This window comes from Lactuca serriola, chromosome 2, assembly GCF_051521515.1.
Source record: "Lactuca serriola cultivar US96UC23 chromosome 2, Lser_US96UC23_V15, whole genome shotgun sequence".
Lineage (NCBI taxonomy): Eukaryota > Viridiplantae > Streptophyta > Magnoliopsida > Asterales > Asteraceae > Lactuca > Lactuca serriola.
The window spans coordinates 104,896,012-104,913,075 of NC_136409.1; the positions used below are offsets into that span (position 1 = coordinate 104,896,012).

The 17,064-nt window shown below is 41.4% G+C and overlaps 2 protein-coding genes across 2 annotated transcripts; both read right to left on the reverse strand.

Annotated features, from left to right (window-relative positions):
* Positions 1-1,139: 1,139 nt before the first annotated feature.
* Positions 1,140-2,043, reverse strand: LOC145089440 (triosephosphate isomerase, cytosolic-like). Its single transcript, XM_079027878.1, has 4 exons — positions 2,030-2,043; positions 1,698-1,826; positions 1,487-1,571; positions 1,140-1,355 (listed from the first exon to the last, which is right to left on the reverse strand). The coding sequence occupies exons 1-4, from the start codon at positions 2,041-2,043 to the stop codon at positions 1,155-1,157; spliced, it is 429 nt and encodes a 142-aa protein (XP_078884004.1). The 3' UTR covers positions 1,140-1,154.
* A 908-nt stretch (positions 2,044-2,951) lies between these two features.
* LOC145089441 (binding partner of ACD11 1-like) lies at positions 2,952-5,187 on the reverse strand. The gene is made up of 6 exons (XM_079027879.1): positions 5,175-5,187; positions 4,651-4,796; positions 4,025-4,128; positions 3,856-3,931; positions 3,673-3,768; positions 2,952-3,582 (listed from the first exon to the last, which is right to left on the reverse strand). Exons 1-6 carry the CDS (start codon positions 5,185-5,187, stop codon positions 3,055-3,057), a joined length of 963 nt encoding a protein of 320 aa, XP_078884005.1. The 3' UTR covers positions 2,952-3,054.
* Between the last annotated feature and the right edge of the window lie 11,877 nt (positions 5,188-17,064).

A 17,064-nucleotide genomic window follows, 5' to 3' on the forward strand; every position in this document is an offset into this window, starting at 1 on the left:
ATGGAAACCGCTTTTATGTGACTTTCACCGATGATTATAGTAGATATGGGTATATTTACTTAATCAAGCACAAGTCAGAAACATTTGAAAAGTTCAAAGAGTTCAAGCATGAAGTGAAGAATCAATTGGGCAGGAAAATCAAGATACTTCGATCCGATCGAGGAGGAGAGTACCTAAGTCTTGAATTCCACGACTATCTCAAGGAATGCGGAATAGTTTCACAATTGACGCCACCTAGGACACCACAGTTGAATGGTGTGGCAGAAAGGCGTAATCGAACCTTGTTAGACATTGTTCGTTCTATGATGAGTCGTCACTACTAGAAAAAAGGCCTTTTACGACGCTCATTGCGCGTCGTAAAACGCTCAGACGACGCGCAAATGCATGTCAAGGAAGGCCCTGTCATAAAGAGAGACGACGCGCTTTTGCGCGTCGTCTATAGACGACGCGCATTTATGACGCGCATTTACGACGCTCATTTACGACGCGCGGTTATGACACGCAATGCGTATCAAGGAAGGCCCTGTCATAAAGGAAGACGACACGCATTTGCGTGTCGTAACCTTACGACGCGCGTGTTTATGACACGCAATGCGTATCAAGGAAGCCCCTGTCTAGAAAGGCCATGTCATAAATGAAGATGACACACATTTTTGCGTATCATAATTTTAAATGTTCTAAAAAAATATTTATATATTTATTAATTTTTAAATTAAATTTGCATTCAATGTCTCATAATAGAAATAAAATATCATATACAAAAAATACAATCCATTGCATAAAATTTAATGTCATACAATTCTATTTTTTACAATATCTAAATTTGCATCTAATCTACTCTCTACATCAAATTCCAACTAAGTAAAGTTGTATCTTGCCTTTCATAATTCTTTAAGACTAATGCTCCAAACAGATGTTATATGGATAAGAAGTTTACATTGGCCCATCTACTCTGTGTTTCATACTAACAATTGAAATGAAGAATGCAACACTTGCATTTGCAGCATCTTATCTCTTTCGGCTTGAGCTTTCTTTTCCTCTTTTCCTCTTGCAACAAAAAATTACCAAAATCAGAATCACATAGAAAAGGCATATTGTGATTTCTTGCATTAAACACCAAAATCATAACTTTTGTGTGCAAGTTACTTATTATATCAAAGATAAAACAAGATTTTTGATTTTTGACATACAGTAGAAGCAAGTTTAGTTTTAAAATAATTACCAGCAATTGCTTTGGTTTGTGCAGCAACAACTTCCATGGTGGTTCCAGCTTCTCGTTGCTCAAGAGTCTCCCCAACACAAGCAATAACCTTCAAACCTTGAGATAGTGCGTATGCAACCTTGTCTCCAACAAACTGAATGAAACAAGAAAAAGAAAACAAAACTTTTTCAGTAACTTGCATACAACACTGATTAAGATGTTCACAAGGAAAAGTGTGAATTGATTTGAACAGGTTGAGTAAAATCTACACAAGGAAAAGGGTACCTCATTAGTTTCATTCAATAGGGCTCTCCTTTCAGAGTGACCTAGGATGACCCAAGGGACACCCAAATTGGCAAGCATCTCAGCACTGTAAATATAGAAAACTAACTTCAGTATTTAGTAAGAATCAAGAAGAAGAAATCAGACATAGGAAATTGAAAAGTTTTAGAAAAAAAAAGGATGGTAATTTGATAAATGACACTTTGAAACATACCTAACCTCACCGGTGAATGCACCACCCTTCTTAACCCAACAATTTTGAGCTGCAACTTGGATTTCAGGCCTCAATTCACTTTTAGCAGAGGTAAGAAACACAAAAGGAGGGCTCACCACCACCTCTGGTCTGAAAAGTACTCAAAGGGCATTTACGTAATTTCACTTATTTATGGTCTCTTTATTTTACCCTTTGAAATTATGATGATATTTCAGGAAGTCATAACAGGAGCTGGCCACTCCAGTGCTATTGATTGGTGGGCAGTGGGTAAGCTTATTAATTTTCATGAATTAAAATTTTTCTTTAAAATATACACCATTTATTTGAATTACCTTCTTTTACCCATTTCAATACTTTAACTAATTTTTTATTATATTCTTTTTTTTATTTCATGTATTTTATTATATGAGATGTTGTATGGTGGTACACCATTTAGAGGAAAGAATAGGCAGAAGACATTTGTTGATGCAGTGGAATCCCCTCTATGTCCTGAATCTTTGACTTCACAGTATCAATGTTCTTTGAGCTCTCCACCTCCAACTTTATTGTCTTCCCTGTCAAAGTCTGAACAAAAACTTGCATATATGATTCAACAACTGACAATCAGCTAAATTTTCAGTCAATAAATAGGAATTTAGGAAAATACAGAGCTTAAGTTAATAGTGTGTAATATAAATGAAGGTAATTTGAAGTTACTGATTGATTTTGAATCATCCTAGTTGTGTGTTCCAGATTAGTAAAAGCCGGAAGAGAATAACAAAATGACAAGAATACACTTTTGAATAACACGATTTTACCTAAAATAAACTTGGCCAAATCAGATACAGAAATGAATGAACAAAACCTAAGAAACTCTGGTGTAAACTAATACGGACACACAAAGATCAGTCAATTATGTGTGATCAAATGAAAATCAAGTCAATCGACACAGGTATTTGTGTAGAACAATTGAAATGAGAAGTGATCGAATAAGATTCGAATCATGATCGATGTAGATACCTGTAGGAGACATCGGCTTGGGACATGATAGGGTGATTGTACACAACAACTTTATGGTCCTCCCAAACTCACAACCAACTCCAATCTAGATCCAATTCGGATGTGATGATCTGCTAAAGTCTTACCATCCTCGAGGATCTTTCCATCAATGATCAAAATCTGTTGATGCCATGGAATCCCCTCTTTCTTCTGAATCTTTGCCTTCACATCACAAATGAAAGGTCATATATCAACTCCTAAACCAATAAAACCATGAAAAAAAACAGAAAATTCATAATAATAAAATCCATAAATCCTGCATAATCTACAGCCTAACACTTGACTGAAGCAACAAGACCTGATCATGTGGTGCTCTTGTTCAACTAGTAGCAGGGTGTGTAGAAGTAGGCAGTGGTTCTTGATGAGTAGTTCTGGTGGTTCCCGTTCCAGCCGCCTGTTCTTCCACCGCCACCTTCTCCATGGTCTTCTGTCCCACTTCTCCGGCAGCTTTCGTCACCCTGCTGAAAGCTCCGGCGACCCAGGCGGTCCCAGTCAGCACATACCGGTTCTTCATAAGGGCAGATCCCGCAACACTTACAGTCTGCTCTGCAGTCGCAAAGGCCGTTTTTGTCTTTTCAGACACCTGAAACTTCTGATCCATCTCTTTCACTTTCTCATTCACTAATGTTGTCCCCAGGTTGATTTTCTCAGTTAGACCAATCTTCTGGTCTATTGTAGCTGCTTTTGCTGCAGCTGTTGATGTAAACTGGACTTTCTCATCAAACAATTTGGCTTTGTTTACTGCATCTTTTCCCAGTATGAAACCTTTTGCCAACATACTGCTCACGACATCTTCTGCTTTTTGAACAGCAGATTCAGCACCTCCCACACCTTGCCCCCCTGTTGCCTAAATTATGAACCACATTATATCAATATCAGATAATATAACAAAGCATTTACACGCATTATTGATGATAAAATAACAAAAAGAACATACGGTGTTTTGTTGATCTGAAAGTGTAGTTGTAAAAGGAGGGAGAGTGTACTCTGGTGCAAGAACAATGGTAACAGATTGGTCAACTATAGTTGCTCCCTGAAATCATCAAAACCAGAAGGTGGAAGAGTGTACTCTTATAAATTGTGAAGAATTGTGTACAAGATAATCAAGATTTGTATATACCGAGAGTAGAACTGCAGTATCTGCACCTTGAGGCTCCTTGAAAGTGACGAATGCATTTTGAGCTCGCTCATTCTCACTGAAATGGTGTTTATGACATGGATTTTCTTTAGAATAATTTATAGAAAAAGAAAAACCTATGTTTAAAAACCCTAAGAAAATGGGAAATAACCTTTTCATCTCAATATATTCAATATCACCAGAAAACGAAAAGAATTCCTTGATGTCTTGCTTGGAAGCACTTAAGGAAACATTGATAACCTTCACAGTTCTTACCTATCAAGATAAGAATAGACTCAAATCGACATGATGCAAAAATAAAATAAAGAATAGAACTGTTTACATGGCTGATGCAATATACTCAAATTGACATAGTTGTTTTATGCATAGGCATGTATAGAAACTTTTCCACTGATCTAAATAGAAAATGAAGATCAACAGAGCAATGAATCAATGATACATGAGCATTCAAATAGCATCAGTATGTTTGGTTCCGTATGAAACTAAAGCCATGTGGCATCAGTTTTAGGAGAGAGACTATGAACGATATCTATGGTATAGAAGAAGAAGAAGACGGCGACGACTTGACTTTCTTGTTCACAAGATCATGAAATTAAGTTTTACCTAGTATTTTTTGGAGAGAATCGCTTGAATGTGGGGTGAGAGAATCATGAAGGCGAACCTTCAGAGAAGATGGAGGAGTGTAGGAGAATGGGGGAGAGACGAAGCATCGAATGGCTGAAAACCATAGTAATAGTTATAACTCTTAGGGCACGCTATTAGGGAAATAAAGATGACCCAAGGGCAGAAATTTGTGGAGAAAAGAATGTTGACCTCCGTATGGCTGCCATCTAGTAACAACGCTATTGATGTCATTCCTTCCATTTTCGACTGTTCATCCTCCACTTCCTCTACTGCTACTTCTTCACCATCTTCTATTTTTTCTGTATTTAGACTTGAGAGTATAATTAGGGCTTTTTCTAACAATTTCAACATAGAGTGGGAGATATGGTGGTTCCAGTAGGTAGAAGTGAGGGAAGAAGTAGGCAGCAGGAGGGGGAAGGAAGGAGCGTCCATAATTTGGGCAAGAGGGAAAGGAGAAAAAAAAGGAAGGCGGGATTTTTAATTTTTTCAGAATTTCATTTCCCCCTACTGTTAAAGGATGGAACGCGCATTCCATTAAAAATTATAAAGCGACATCCTTAGACGACGCGCAATTTATTATAGGTGCCCTCCGTGTTTTTTTTAGACACTAATTTAAGGGCGCGCAATAATGCGTGTCTTCTATCCTTAAATTTTTTGAAGAGATGACACCTTTTTACCGTCACTCTCCATTGCGTAACATAAATCAATGAGTGTCGTGGTTTGCGCGTCGTAAAAGGCTATTTTTCTTGTAGTGCGTGCTTCACTACCTATCTCATTTTGGGGGTATGCCTTAGAGACTGCCGCCCATATCCTTAACCGAGTCCCTACAAAGAAGGTTGCCAAAACACCTCACGAGATGTGGACAGGGAAAGCTCCCTCATTGGCACATATCAAGGTTTGGGGTTGTGAAGTTTTCGTAAGATGAGAGACTCACGACAAGCTCGAACCTCGTAGTGAGCGATGTATTTTCATTGTCTTCGTTGTGAGAAGAGGGGTTTTCCGAGAACGAGAACTCATAAACCAAGGAGACAGTGGGAGGCAGATCGATCTTGAAGAGATTCAAGAGTCGAGTGATGAAGGAACCTCTACCGCTGGCGCTCAACCCGAGGATGAAACTCCGGTTGAACCAATTGACGAGTCATTACCTCTTAGACGTATGGAAAGAGTTAGAGATCAACCCCAGTTTTTTGGTTTTCATATTACTACTGAAGGGGACATGTATATTAGTGATGGTACGCTAATAAATCTTGATGAACCAAATAGCATAAGGAAGCAATGACAGGACCAGAGTCTGCAAAATGGAAAGAGGCGATGGACAACGAGATTCAGTCCATGTATGACAACCAAGTTTGGAATTTGGTTGGCAATGTGCCCGGACGTAAGACGGTTGGGTGTAAATGGATCTTTAAGAAGAAGACCGACATGGATGGGAATGTACACACGTATAAGGCACGATTGGTTGCGAAGGGCTTTACTCAAACTCCCGGAGTTGACTATGATGAGACCTTCTCACCAGATGCTTAAATAATGTCTATTAGGGTGATGCTAGCCATTGCTGCATTTCATGATTATGAGATATGGCAAATGGATGTCAATACCACTTTCCTTAACATGAAGTTGGCTGAGGATGTTTACATGGCTCAGCCAGAGGGTTTTGTCGATCCGAAACATCCCAATAGAGTGTGCAAGCTTGAGAAGTCCATTTATGGACTTAAGCAAGCATCTCGTAGATGGAATCTTTGCTTTGATGATAAAGTCAAAGAATTTGGATTTGTACGAAGCGAAGATGAATCATGTGTATATGTCAAGGCCAGTGGGAGTATAGTTAGCTTCCTCATTTTGTATGTCGATGACATACTGCTCATAGGAAATGAATTCCCGACTCTGCAGGAGGTTAAGTCCTGGCTCGGGAAGTGCTTCGCTATGAAGGACCTCGGAGAGGCTTCTTATATTTTAGGAATAAGGATAGTGACAGAACGAAGTAAAAGACTAATAGGACTTAGTTAGAATACTTACTTGGATAAAGTACTAAAACATTTTAGTATGGAAAACTCGAAGAAGGGAGAACTACCGATACAGAGTAATGCCAAATTGAGTAAGACTCAAAGTCCGAGTACTGAAGCCGAGATAGCAGAGATGAGCCGAGTACCCTACGCTTCCGCAGTTGGCTCGATCATGTATGCTATGACTTGTACTCTCCCTGATGTAGCCCTTGCTTTAAGCATGGTTAGTAGATATCAAGGGAACCCGGGCAAAGCTCATTGGATTGTGATCAAGAATATACTTAAGTACCTTCGGAGGACCAAGAATATACTTAAGTACCATTCGCAGTCAGGCTGGGTCTTTACTCTAAATGGTGGAGTAGTAACTTGGAAAAGTTACAAGCAGGAAACTGTAGCTGATTCAACGTGTGAATCAGAGTACATTGCAGTGAGTGAAGCGTCAAAGGAGGGAATATGGTTGAAGAAATTCATTAGTGACCTTGGAGTTGTGCCTGCCATAAAGGAGCCTATGGAAATTTTCTGTGATAATGAAGGAGCGGTTGCCTTGACCAAGGAACCGAGGGATCATGGTAGATCTCGACATATCGACATAAAGTATCATTTTATTAGACATCGAGTAGAAGAAGGACAGCTCGTGGTTAAGAGGATATCATCAGAAGATAACCCAGCAGATCCGCTTACAAAGGGACTGAGTAAGGTTAAGCACTTGCAGCATGCTAGGAGTATTGGGCTGAAGGATGATGTTAGTTTAGATTAGATAGTTTAGAAACATGTAATAGATAAATGTAATTGACATTTGATGATTGAATAAGGGAGTATTATTTATAAGTAATGTTACTGTCTTATGTTAATTGTTTAACTATTGTTTCACTTTGCAAGTTTTGACTTCCAGAATAATTGAGTTTATTAAGAATAATCGAATTATTTGAACAATCCACAATCGTTCATATGTTGGAAGTAGGTATGAATGAAGATTCTCATGAATTGGTGTGTAGACTGTCTAAATATTGTTAGACATAGCAAAAGTTTGCTACAACGTTCATGAGTGCTTATGAATAAGTTTTGAGCATTGGAATAAACCCGTGCTTGCTGTAATCACCTTATGGAATGTGACAAAAGGTAATCGCAAGACGATAATATCATATGGTCTTAAAACCAAGATATATGGTTTGTTATTTACTAATTGGTTGTGCATTGATAATGCGAAACCGCATCAGTAAATTGATGTCATAAAACACATTGTTGTGTATAGTTTATTAGTGAATAAGTAAATGCATATAAGTCGAAGTTGATCTGTTATTTTATCCGAAGAGGGTAAAAGCGATATCATGGCCGCTCGATGATTTGATTTGACTTACGTGTCGGGCCCGGTCAGGACTGAATTGATGTGTTCAATTAAGTTCTATATCAAACATAGAGTGGCCGATTAGCAATCGTAGCTCTCAAAGACTTCGTGTCACACCCCAAAACCGATAACGGTGGAATACTTCTCGGGGTGAAGGACGTCATGTACAGTATCATCACAATTGTATAATAGCAAACAAGAAACATGCAACCATTGCATTTACATAGTGAATTTAATTACAAGCGTGTTTTATATTGTTCAACAAACACCAAAAGTAATTTCAAAAATAAGAGATGGGTCTTGTATGCTCCACCTTCTCCAAAAATGCTGCGTCTGTACCTGTCTATCTTTGACCTGAAGATACAAGTTATTTTGAAAACAAATATCAGCATAAAGCTGGTGAGTTCATAAGAGTTTAGTGTGAAGTAGTGGCATCCCTGGGCCTGCACGGCGCGGACTTAAATTAACAGTCGGGATGTAATAGCGTCTGCCCCGTATAGATCTATACATGTAGTGTCGTCTTCCAGTCGGAAAACTCCGAGCGTAGCGGGTAGCGAATAGAGTAACTCGTAGTGGGTTAGTGCATTATTATTTGTTTAGTGTTTTCTCTTTTGTTATAGTGTAGTAATATTTTAGTATTGATCATAGTGTATTCTCTTACTAGTGTATTGTCTGGTAATAGTGAGTATTATAGTGTAGAGAGTAGTGACTTTAGCGAGTAGTAGCAGTAGCAACATTAACTATACCTATTATAGTTAACTTAGTGTGGATGGTTCTTGACATGTTAGTGACTTTAGTATTTAGTGAAAGGAGAAATATTCGTGTCCCATACTAATATACAAGTTATATAACTAAGAAATCAACGACAGTCGGACGGATAACTACTACCCTAAGCCCACAATCAAACAAGAACAGGAAATAAGGCGAGATATCGGTCCTAAGTCCTCCAAGTCTTACTTATATAAATATATCAGAGTGGTTACATTTTATAAGTAAATTGATTTAATAAAATTATTTTCCAAAAGAACATTTAAAATCTGGATTGCTTGTCCAAAAATAGTTTTGAAAATGTATAAATCTGTTTATAAGGCATAGTGATAAATCACATGTGATTTGAACTAAGGATAGCGAATCACATGTGATTAATCCTCGTAACGTGGAAAATCGTTCTGCAAAACTTTCCATAAACATATATAAGCAACTTGTATCTCCCCCCTAAAACATTTAAAACATTTGAAAGGTTCATTAAAGGGGTATGAACTCACCTGAAATCGCGTAAATCGGGTGAATCGGGTAAATCGGGTAAAAGTGTCGGTTGAGCGTTTGGTACCAAATAACGACTTGAGCACCTTTTTAGGACGCTAATGTCATATGAAATATGTATTTTACAAGAAGTAAATCATCTTATGCTTTTCATTATAGTATTTGGGCATTCTAGCATCGTTTCGGGGTTTTAGGGCCTAGAAGGGGTTCCCGGGAGTGGTACAAGGCCAAGAATGATTTACGGGAGGGTCCATGAGTTCACTCCCTTGGAGTTTACGGCCCAAAGGCCACTCCTTGGGAGTTTACGGCCGTAAGCCCCTAGGCTTGGCCGTAAATTCATGTGGTCCTCCAAAATGCAAGTTTAAGGCCTTATTTCACTTCCCTAATTTACTAGCAAGTGTCTTGAACTAATATGGAGGATTTAAACCCTCATTTGGTGACATTTTGGGGAGTTTATGGCCAAGGCTTGTGCTTGGGCCGTAAACTCCATTTAATCCCTCAAAATGGATGTTTAAATGGTACAACACACCTCCCTTCATCGTAGATAATACTAGAAGGCCTTATATGGAGTTTTGGGACATTTTGGCATAAATATTGGGGAGTTTACGGCCTAAGCATAGCCTTGGCCATAAACTCTTCATTTGGCTTCAAAATGAGATGTTTAATGGTACAACACACTTCCTAGGGCCTTAGCTAATTTCCTTACATGCCCTAGATAAGTTTTGGGACTTGTTTGACATAAATTTTGGGTGTTTACGGCCCAAGATTAGACTTGGCCGTAAACTCCTCTTTTTGTCCTCAAATGGTGTTGTTTAATGCACTTAAACATTTCCTAGTGTCAAGGCTAAATTACTACATGCCCTAGATGAGTTTTTTGGGACTTTTAACAAGGGTTTTTGGGTGTTTACGGCCTAAGCATAAGCTTGGGCCGTAAACTCCTTTTTAGGCTTCAAACTCTTGCGTTTTAATGTCCAAACTCTCCTAGGTATATCTCTTAATTAGTCCATAAACTTAATGGAAGGAAAAATGAGGCTTTTGGCAAGTTTTTAGGTGTTTACAGCCTAAGGGCCTTCTTAGGCCGTAAACTCCCTTTTGATCCTTATTTTCAATGATTTTTAGCCTCTAAATACAATGAAGTATGTTTAGAATAAGATAGGGAATGACTCCTTACGTTTGGAAGCCGAAATTCGCGGTTTTGGAGTCGGGTTCGAGTCTAGAGAGAGAAAGTAGTGAGAGAGAGTGAATGTGTGGTAAAAGAGTGTTCAATGTTGTTTAGACTCATTTCATATGCCTCGGGTATTGCACCCGATACACGGCTACCCGATGCTAAAGTTTAACGGGTTTAAAACTTTTTACCCGGGGTGAAGTGGTTGAAAAGTAATACAACTCTATTTAGTTAAACATGGTTGACATTTACGAGTTATAATTACTTATAATAATATCATGCAATATATAACTATCTAGATATTTGCTTACTGACGACTCCAATTATTACAGAAAATAATATATAATGACGAATTCCGTTAGTGCAGGCGGAAATTGTAACGGCAGTAAATTTGGGTTGTCACATCATCCCCCCGTTAGGGGAATTTCGTCCCGAAATATAGAATTCAAACAGATAATGTTATTACAATACTACTAAGCGAAAAGATGGGGATATTTGAGTTTCATTTGGTCTTCGCGCTCCCAAGTAAATTTCGGTCCTCGTTTGGCGTTCCACCGAACCTTCACAATTGGGATGCGGCTTTGTTTCGTCCGTTTTACTTCCCGATCCATAATCTCCGCTGGATCTTCAACGAAGTTGAGGCTCTCATTGACCTCGATCTCGTCGAGGGGGATCACGAGAGTCTCGTCGGACAGACATTTCTTCAAGTTTGAGTCGTGGAAGGTAGGATGTATGTTACTTAGCTCGTGGGGTAAGTTGAGTTTATATGCTACGGGGCCGATTCTGGCAAGAATCTCGAAAGGCCCTATGTACCTTGGGTTCAGCTTTCCACGCTTTCCAAAGCGTATCGTGCCCTTCCAGGGCGAGACTTTTAACAAGACTCGGTCTCCCACCTGGAATTCCAAGGGTTTTCTTCGTTTGTTGGCATAGCTATTCTGTCGATCCCTAGCGGCTTTTAGTCGTTCACGTATCTGTACAGTCTTCTCGGTCGTCTCTCGAATGATCTCCGGACCAGTGAGGGCGCTGTCAGGAACTCGTCCTTTAGCTAACTGAGTGTCACCCACCTCAGCCCAGCACAGAGGGGATCTGCACTTTTGGCCGTAGAGGGCTTCGAATGGAGCTGCCTTGATGCTCGTATGATAACTATTCTTGTAGGAAAACTCCACAAGGGGCAAGTGTGTATCCCACGATTTCCCGAAGTCGATCACACAAGCTCGCAGCATGTCTTCTAAGGTTTGGATCGTCCTCTCACTTTGTCCATCGGTCTGCGGATGGTAGGCTGTACTCATGTCCAGCCTCGTCCCTAGTGCCTTTTGCAATGATTGCCAAAACCTAGAGGTGAGTCTACTATCTCTGTCCGAGATAATAGATATAGGGACACCATGCAGTCGCACTATTTCTTTTATGTATGTTCTCGTGAGTTTCTCCATCTTGTCCGTCTCCTTGATGGGTATGAAGTGTGCAGACTGGGTCAACCTGTCAACGATGAACCAAATCGTATCTAATCCACCTGCTGTCTTGGGCAGCTTGGTGATAAAGTCCATTGTGATTCGCTCCCACTTCCATTCCGGTACCTCAGGTTGTTGGAGGAGTCCTGATGGCTTTTGATATTCGACTTTGACCTTCGCGCAAGTAAGGCACTTACTTACAAAGGTAGCGATCTCCTCTTTCATGTTCGGCCACCAGTATAGCTTTTTGAGATCCAGATACATCTTATCTGAACCCGGGTGGACGGAGTAACGAGTGTTGTGTGCTTCCCTCATAACCAAGTCTCTGAAACCTCCATGGCGTGGAGTCCAGATTCAGTCCATGAAGTAGTAGGCTCTGTCACCCTTAACCCCCAGATTTTTATCCATTCCGCGCAGGGATTCTCCTGTCACGTTCTCGGGCTTTAAGGCTTCCAGCTGAGCCTCTTTGATCTGTGTGGATAGATGCGAATGGATAGTCATTGTCAACAACTTGGTCCTTCGACCGGAATATTCCTTTCTACTCAGGGCGTTAGCTACTACGTTGGCTTTCCCCGGATGATATCTAATTTCACAGTCGTAATCGTTAAGTAGCTCGACCCATCGACGCTGTCTCATGTTGAGTTCTTTTTGGTTCAGTATATGTTGGAGGCTTTTATGATCAGTGTACACCACGCTCTTCGTCCCATACAAGTAGTGTCTCCAGATTTGTAGTGCGAAGACGACCGCTCCTAACTCGAGGTCGTGAGTAGTGTAGTTTACTTCATGGGTCTTTAGTTGCCTCGAGGCATAGGCGATAACCTTACCTAGTTGCATCAAGACACAACCGAGCCCCTGATTGCATGCATCACAATATACAACGAAATCTTCTGTCCCTTCGGGAAGGGATAATACTGGTGCGGTGCATAGGGCTCGCTTCAACATCTGAAATGCCTTCTCCTGTTTCTCTTCCCAGTCAAATGATACACCCTTCTGTGTTAGCATAGTGAGAGGCTTCGCAATCCGAGAGAAATTTTGGATGAATCTGCGGTAGTAGCCAGCGAGGCCTAGAAATTGACGAATTTCCATAGGTGTCTTCGGTGCTGACCAGTTCTCAATAGCTTTAATTTTGGAGGGGTCCACGTGGATTCCGTCTTCACTGACCACGTGCCCTAAGAATTCAACTCTTCAGATCCAAAACTCGCACTTAGAGAACTTCGCATACAACTCGGATCGCAGCATTTCCAGGACTCGTCGTAAATGATCTCCGTGCTCTACCTCGCTCCGAGAGTAGACGAGTATATCATCAATAAAGACGATGACGAACTGATCTAGATATGGACGACACACCCTATTCATCAAGTCCATGAATACTGCGGGGGCGTTAGTCAGTCCAAAGGGCATCACTACGAACTCAAAATGCCCGTAGCGGGTTCGGAAGGCTGTCTTCGGAAGATCTTCGTCAAGCACCCGTAACTGATGATACCCGGATCTAAGATCAATCTTGGAGAAGTAACTTGCTCCTTGGAGTTGGTCGAATAGATCGTCGATACGAGGGAGAGGATAGCGATTTTTGACCGTGAGTTTATTGAGTTCCCTATAATCGATGCACATCCGAAACGATCCATCCTTTTTCTTCACGAACAAGACCGGAGCTCCCCAAGGTGAGAAGCTCGGTCTTATAAAGCCCTTGCTGAGCAGTTCGTTGAGTTGACCAGATAGTTCTTGCATTTCGGTAGGCGCTAGATGGTAAGGCGACTTAGCTACGGGGGTAGCTCCTGGGATTAGGTCGATTCTGAATTCAACCTATCGTTTGGGAGGTAGGCCTGGAAGATCCTCCGGGAAGACATCAGGGAATCGCATACTACAGGAATGTCTTTTGGATCTTTCGATTTCTGGTTAGTGTCGACAACGTGAGCAAGAAAGGCGCCATATTCCTTGCGCAAGTATTTCTGAGCCTGGATACTAGAGATGATACGAAGGATCGTACTTGGCTTATCTCCGTATATCAATAGGGTTTCGCGATTCGGAAGGTTCAGGCGAATGGCTTTGTCGGAGCATAGGATATCGGCGTAGTGAAGACTTAACCAATCCATACCAACAATGACATCGAAAATTTTGATTGAGAGTGGTATAAGATCGATTAAAAAGGGGTGATCATCTAACGTGAGAGTAGAACCTATATAGATTTCATTAGAGCTTTCTGTCTTCCCATTAGCCATTTCTACGACGAATGTTTCTTTTAGTGGTTGAGGGGTTTGTTTGAGTAAGTGTTTAAAGTTTTGATTTATGAAGCTTCTTTCTGGACCACTATCGAATAAGACACATGCTTAAGAGTTGTTGAGAAGAAACCTACCCGTGACCATCGTGGGATCAGCTACCGCTTCATTGTGACCGATAGCGAGTAACCTTCCAGTTCCCCCAGCATTTGCAGCTTTCGGACATTTCTTCTTAAAATGACCCGCTTCACCGCATCCATAACAAGTTGGGGTCACTCCCGTACCAGGAACCTGTGTGATAGGTTTGGGAGGGGCCTTGCAAAATCGGACAGTATGGCCCTTTCGGCCGCAGTTGGAACACTGCAATTCACGGCAAGGGCCGTTGTGGTGGAAAGGGCACTTGGGACACTTAGGCAAGTTTCCACTATAAGCTTTTGGCGGGGCTGGAGCAGCTGGTGTGGCTCGGGTGGTGGCAGCATGGACCGCCACAATTTGCTGGTCCTTGGAGGCGGTTTGAGTTTTCTTGCCTTCCTTCTTATCCCATCGTTTCCTTTTTCTGTTAGATGAATCGGGTGGTGCAGTGGTTGTTGTGGTTGTTGTTGCTGAAGTGGAGGAGATTTCGTGGTTGCTCAGACTCTGGGCCAATTCCTTGGTGCTGTCAAAAGTGGTAGGGCGTGAGGCCAGAACATTTCCTCGATACGGGGGCACTAAACCCCAGATGTATCGTTCAATCTTCTTGCTTTCAGAGGGGATCATATTGGGACACATAGCCGCCAAGTTGCAAAACCTGGCCGTATAAGCCGTTATGTCGGTCCCCTTCATCTTGAGGTTCCAGAGTTCTTCCTCAAGTTTCTGAACTTCGCCCCTAGGGCAGTACTCTCCTCTCATGAGGTCTTTTAGAGTGTCCCAGCCCATGGCAATTGCTGTGACCAAGGAGAGTGCACTGACATGGCCGTTCCACCATGACAAGGCCCTGTTAGTGAGGGTAGCAGTAGCGAACTTGATTTTGCTCTCTTCGGGACAAGAGCACATCTTGAATACAGCTTCGGTTCTTTCGAACCATTGGGACAATGCCAGAATTCCTCCGGTACCATCGAAGAAAGCAGGTTTACAATTCATGAAGTCCTTATAAGTGCATCCCTGCACTTGTTGGTGGACTTCACCAAATCTAGAATTCCCACCGCTCGCATCACCCGAGTTCATTTGGGCCATGGCTGCTGTTACAGCCGCAGTCACAGCCGTTTGGAACAACACCGAGTCGAACTGCGGAGGAGGAGGTGGTGGAGGAGGGGTTTGAGTTGCTGGTCTTCCTCGGTTTGGACGCTTTCGAGGAGGCATCCTTCACTGAAAAACCATAGAAATGATAGCAATAGTAAGAGCCTATTGCGAATATGAATAGAGTGTTTCATGGATTAAATCAACATAATCCAAGATCAGTATGAGAGTCATAGCAATAGAGAAATCAACTGCCAATATACTGGTATTAATGATGCAACACAAGTTCATGAAAATTGACCTAACAGTAGGTCTTACATCATACCATAGAGAAAATCTTTGCAGTTCAGAGGTTTAACTAGAGTACTTTTAAGCGAGGAATGTTTACAAATAATAGACCTACGGAACATAGAGAGAAAAAAAGGCTAATCCTTTAAACAAAAGAGTGATTTAACTAGACGTCTTCTATTGGCGACGGTTACTTGTTGGGCGAATCCTCAGATCCGCCAGTTGACGCATTACTTCTTGAAGGTGTCGATCATGAGTCCTTTGGCGTGCTCGGAGTTCCCTAACTTCAACTCGGGATGCAGCCAGCTGATGCTGCAGAGCCTCGTTGGTCCTCCTTGTCCTGTCCATGGCTTCTTCGAGTTGACGGATGCGAACAGTGAGTTGGCATCCACTTCTACAACTCGACCAATAGCAACTTGACTTTGCTCAACATTCCTGGCAATCCTTCGGATCATGATGGGCAGAACCCGATCCGCTGATCCTCCTTCGCTTATGTTGTAGAAGCTTCGGTCTCCATTGTAAGGCAAGGGCTGACCCTGCTCATCGCTCCATCGATGCAAGGATATTGCGCACATAGGAGTGGGGCCCTGAAATGTCGGACGGGGGTTAGGGTTCGGGGCTTCAGGAGGTTGGTTGTTGACTTCTAGCTCGGAGCTCGAGCTATCCGAGAAGCCTTCAGCATGATGATCATCCAAAGGAATCGGGTGATCGTCGTCTGACTCCTCTTCGAGCCATCCTCCATTGCCCTGGTTCGGAAAGTACGGATCGCCAGGTAGGTGGAAGCCAGACATGCTATCTACGCGAGAAAGGGGAAAAGAGGATTAATAGACGTACTATTCTAGGATACTTATAGGATGAATCATTATTAGTCGACCCAATACTTGCATAGTGCATACCGATTGCATGTAACCGAAGCAAGATAGTCCTTCGAATAAACCACCCTAACTTCAGACCCCCAATCAAACAAGAACAGGGAATGAAGCAAAGGCTGCAGATTCTGAGTCTATAGCGCCCTAGTCACATGTAATCGTGGTGTATCCACTTAGCAACTATTTTCCTACTAATAACGACCCTTTTTGTTGTCACATACGTATAATCTAGAGATACAGAATACTCCTATAGTATTCTTATGGTAACGTTATTGTGGTAGTGTTGGTAAGTTTTAGACTTGTTGCAACACCACAGCCAAACTTAGGCACATGCTAGTCACTCTCAGGAAAATGTAGTTGATCAGGCTACATCACCCCGAATGTGACTATATGTCTCTAAGCTCAATTGTGCTGCCCAACAATCTTAATACTTTTGTTCTGTTCTAGGGTGATACTGATTTCTGTGTTTTATAGTGATGTGTGTATATATATACTTAGTTAGATCTTTTAGATACTTAACAGTATATATTCTTGGTCAGAGTGTTTTAGTCCCGAAGTGTTTATAGTTCGTATATCTTTTATTAGTTGATATATTTGATTCACTATAAACAATGCTCTGATACCAATCTGTCACACCCCAAAACCGATAACGGCGGAATACGTCTCGGGGTGAAGGACGTCATGTACCGTATCATCACAATTGTATAATAGCAAACAAGAAACATACAACCATTGCATTTACATAGTGAATTTAA

Bases quoted from the DNA above. Each gene is read 5' to 3' on its own strand.
- LOC145089440 (XM_079027878.1), bottom strand. The intron at 1,572-1,697 runs GTATGTTTCAAA...CTATATTTACAG, and splicing joins GCATTCACCGGTGAGGTTAG to TGCTGAGATGCTTGCCAATT. The intron at 1,356-1,486 runs GTACCCTTTTCC...TGTTTCATTCAG, and splicing joins TATTGAATGAAACTAATGAG to TTTGTTGGAGACAAGGTTGC.
- LOC145089441 (XM_079027879.1), bottom strand. The intron at 3,932-4,024 runs GTTATTTCCCAT...ACACCATTTCAG, and splicing joins GAATATATTGAGATGAAAAG to TGAGAATGAGCGAGCTCAAA. The intron at 3,769-3,855 runs GTATATACAAAT...TGATGATTTCAG, and splicing joins ATACTGCAGTTCTACTCTCG to GGAGCAACTATAGTTGACCA.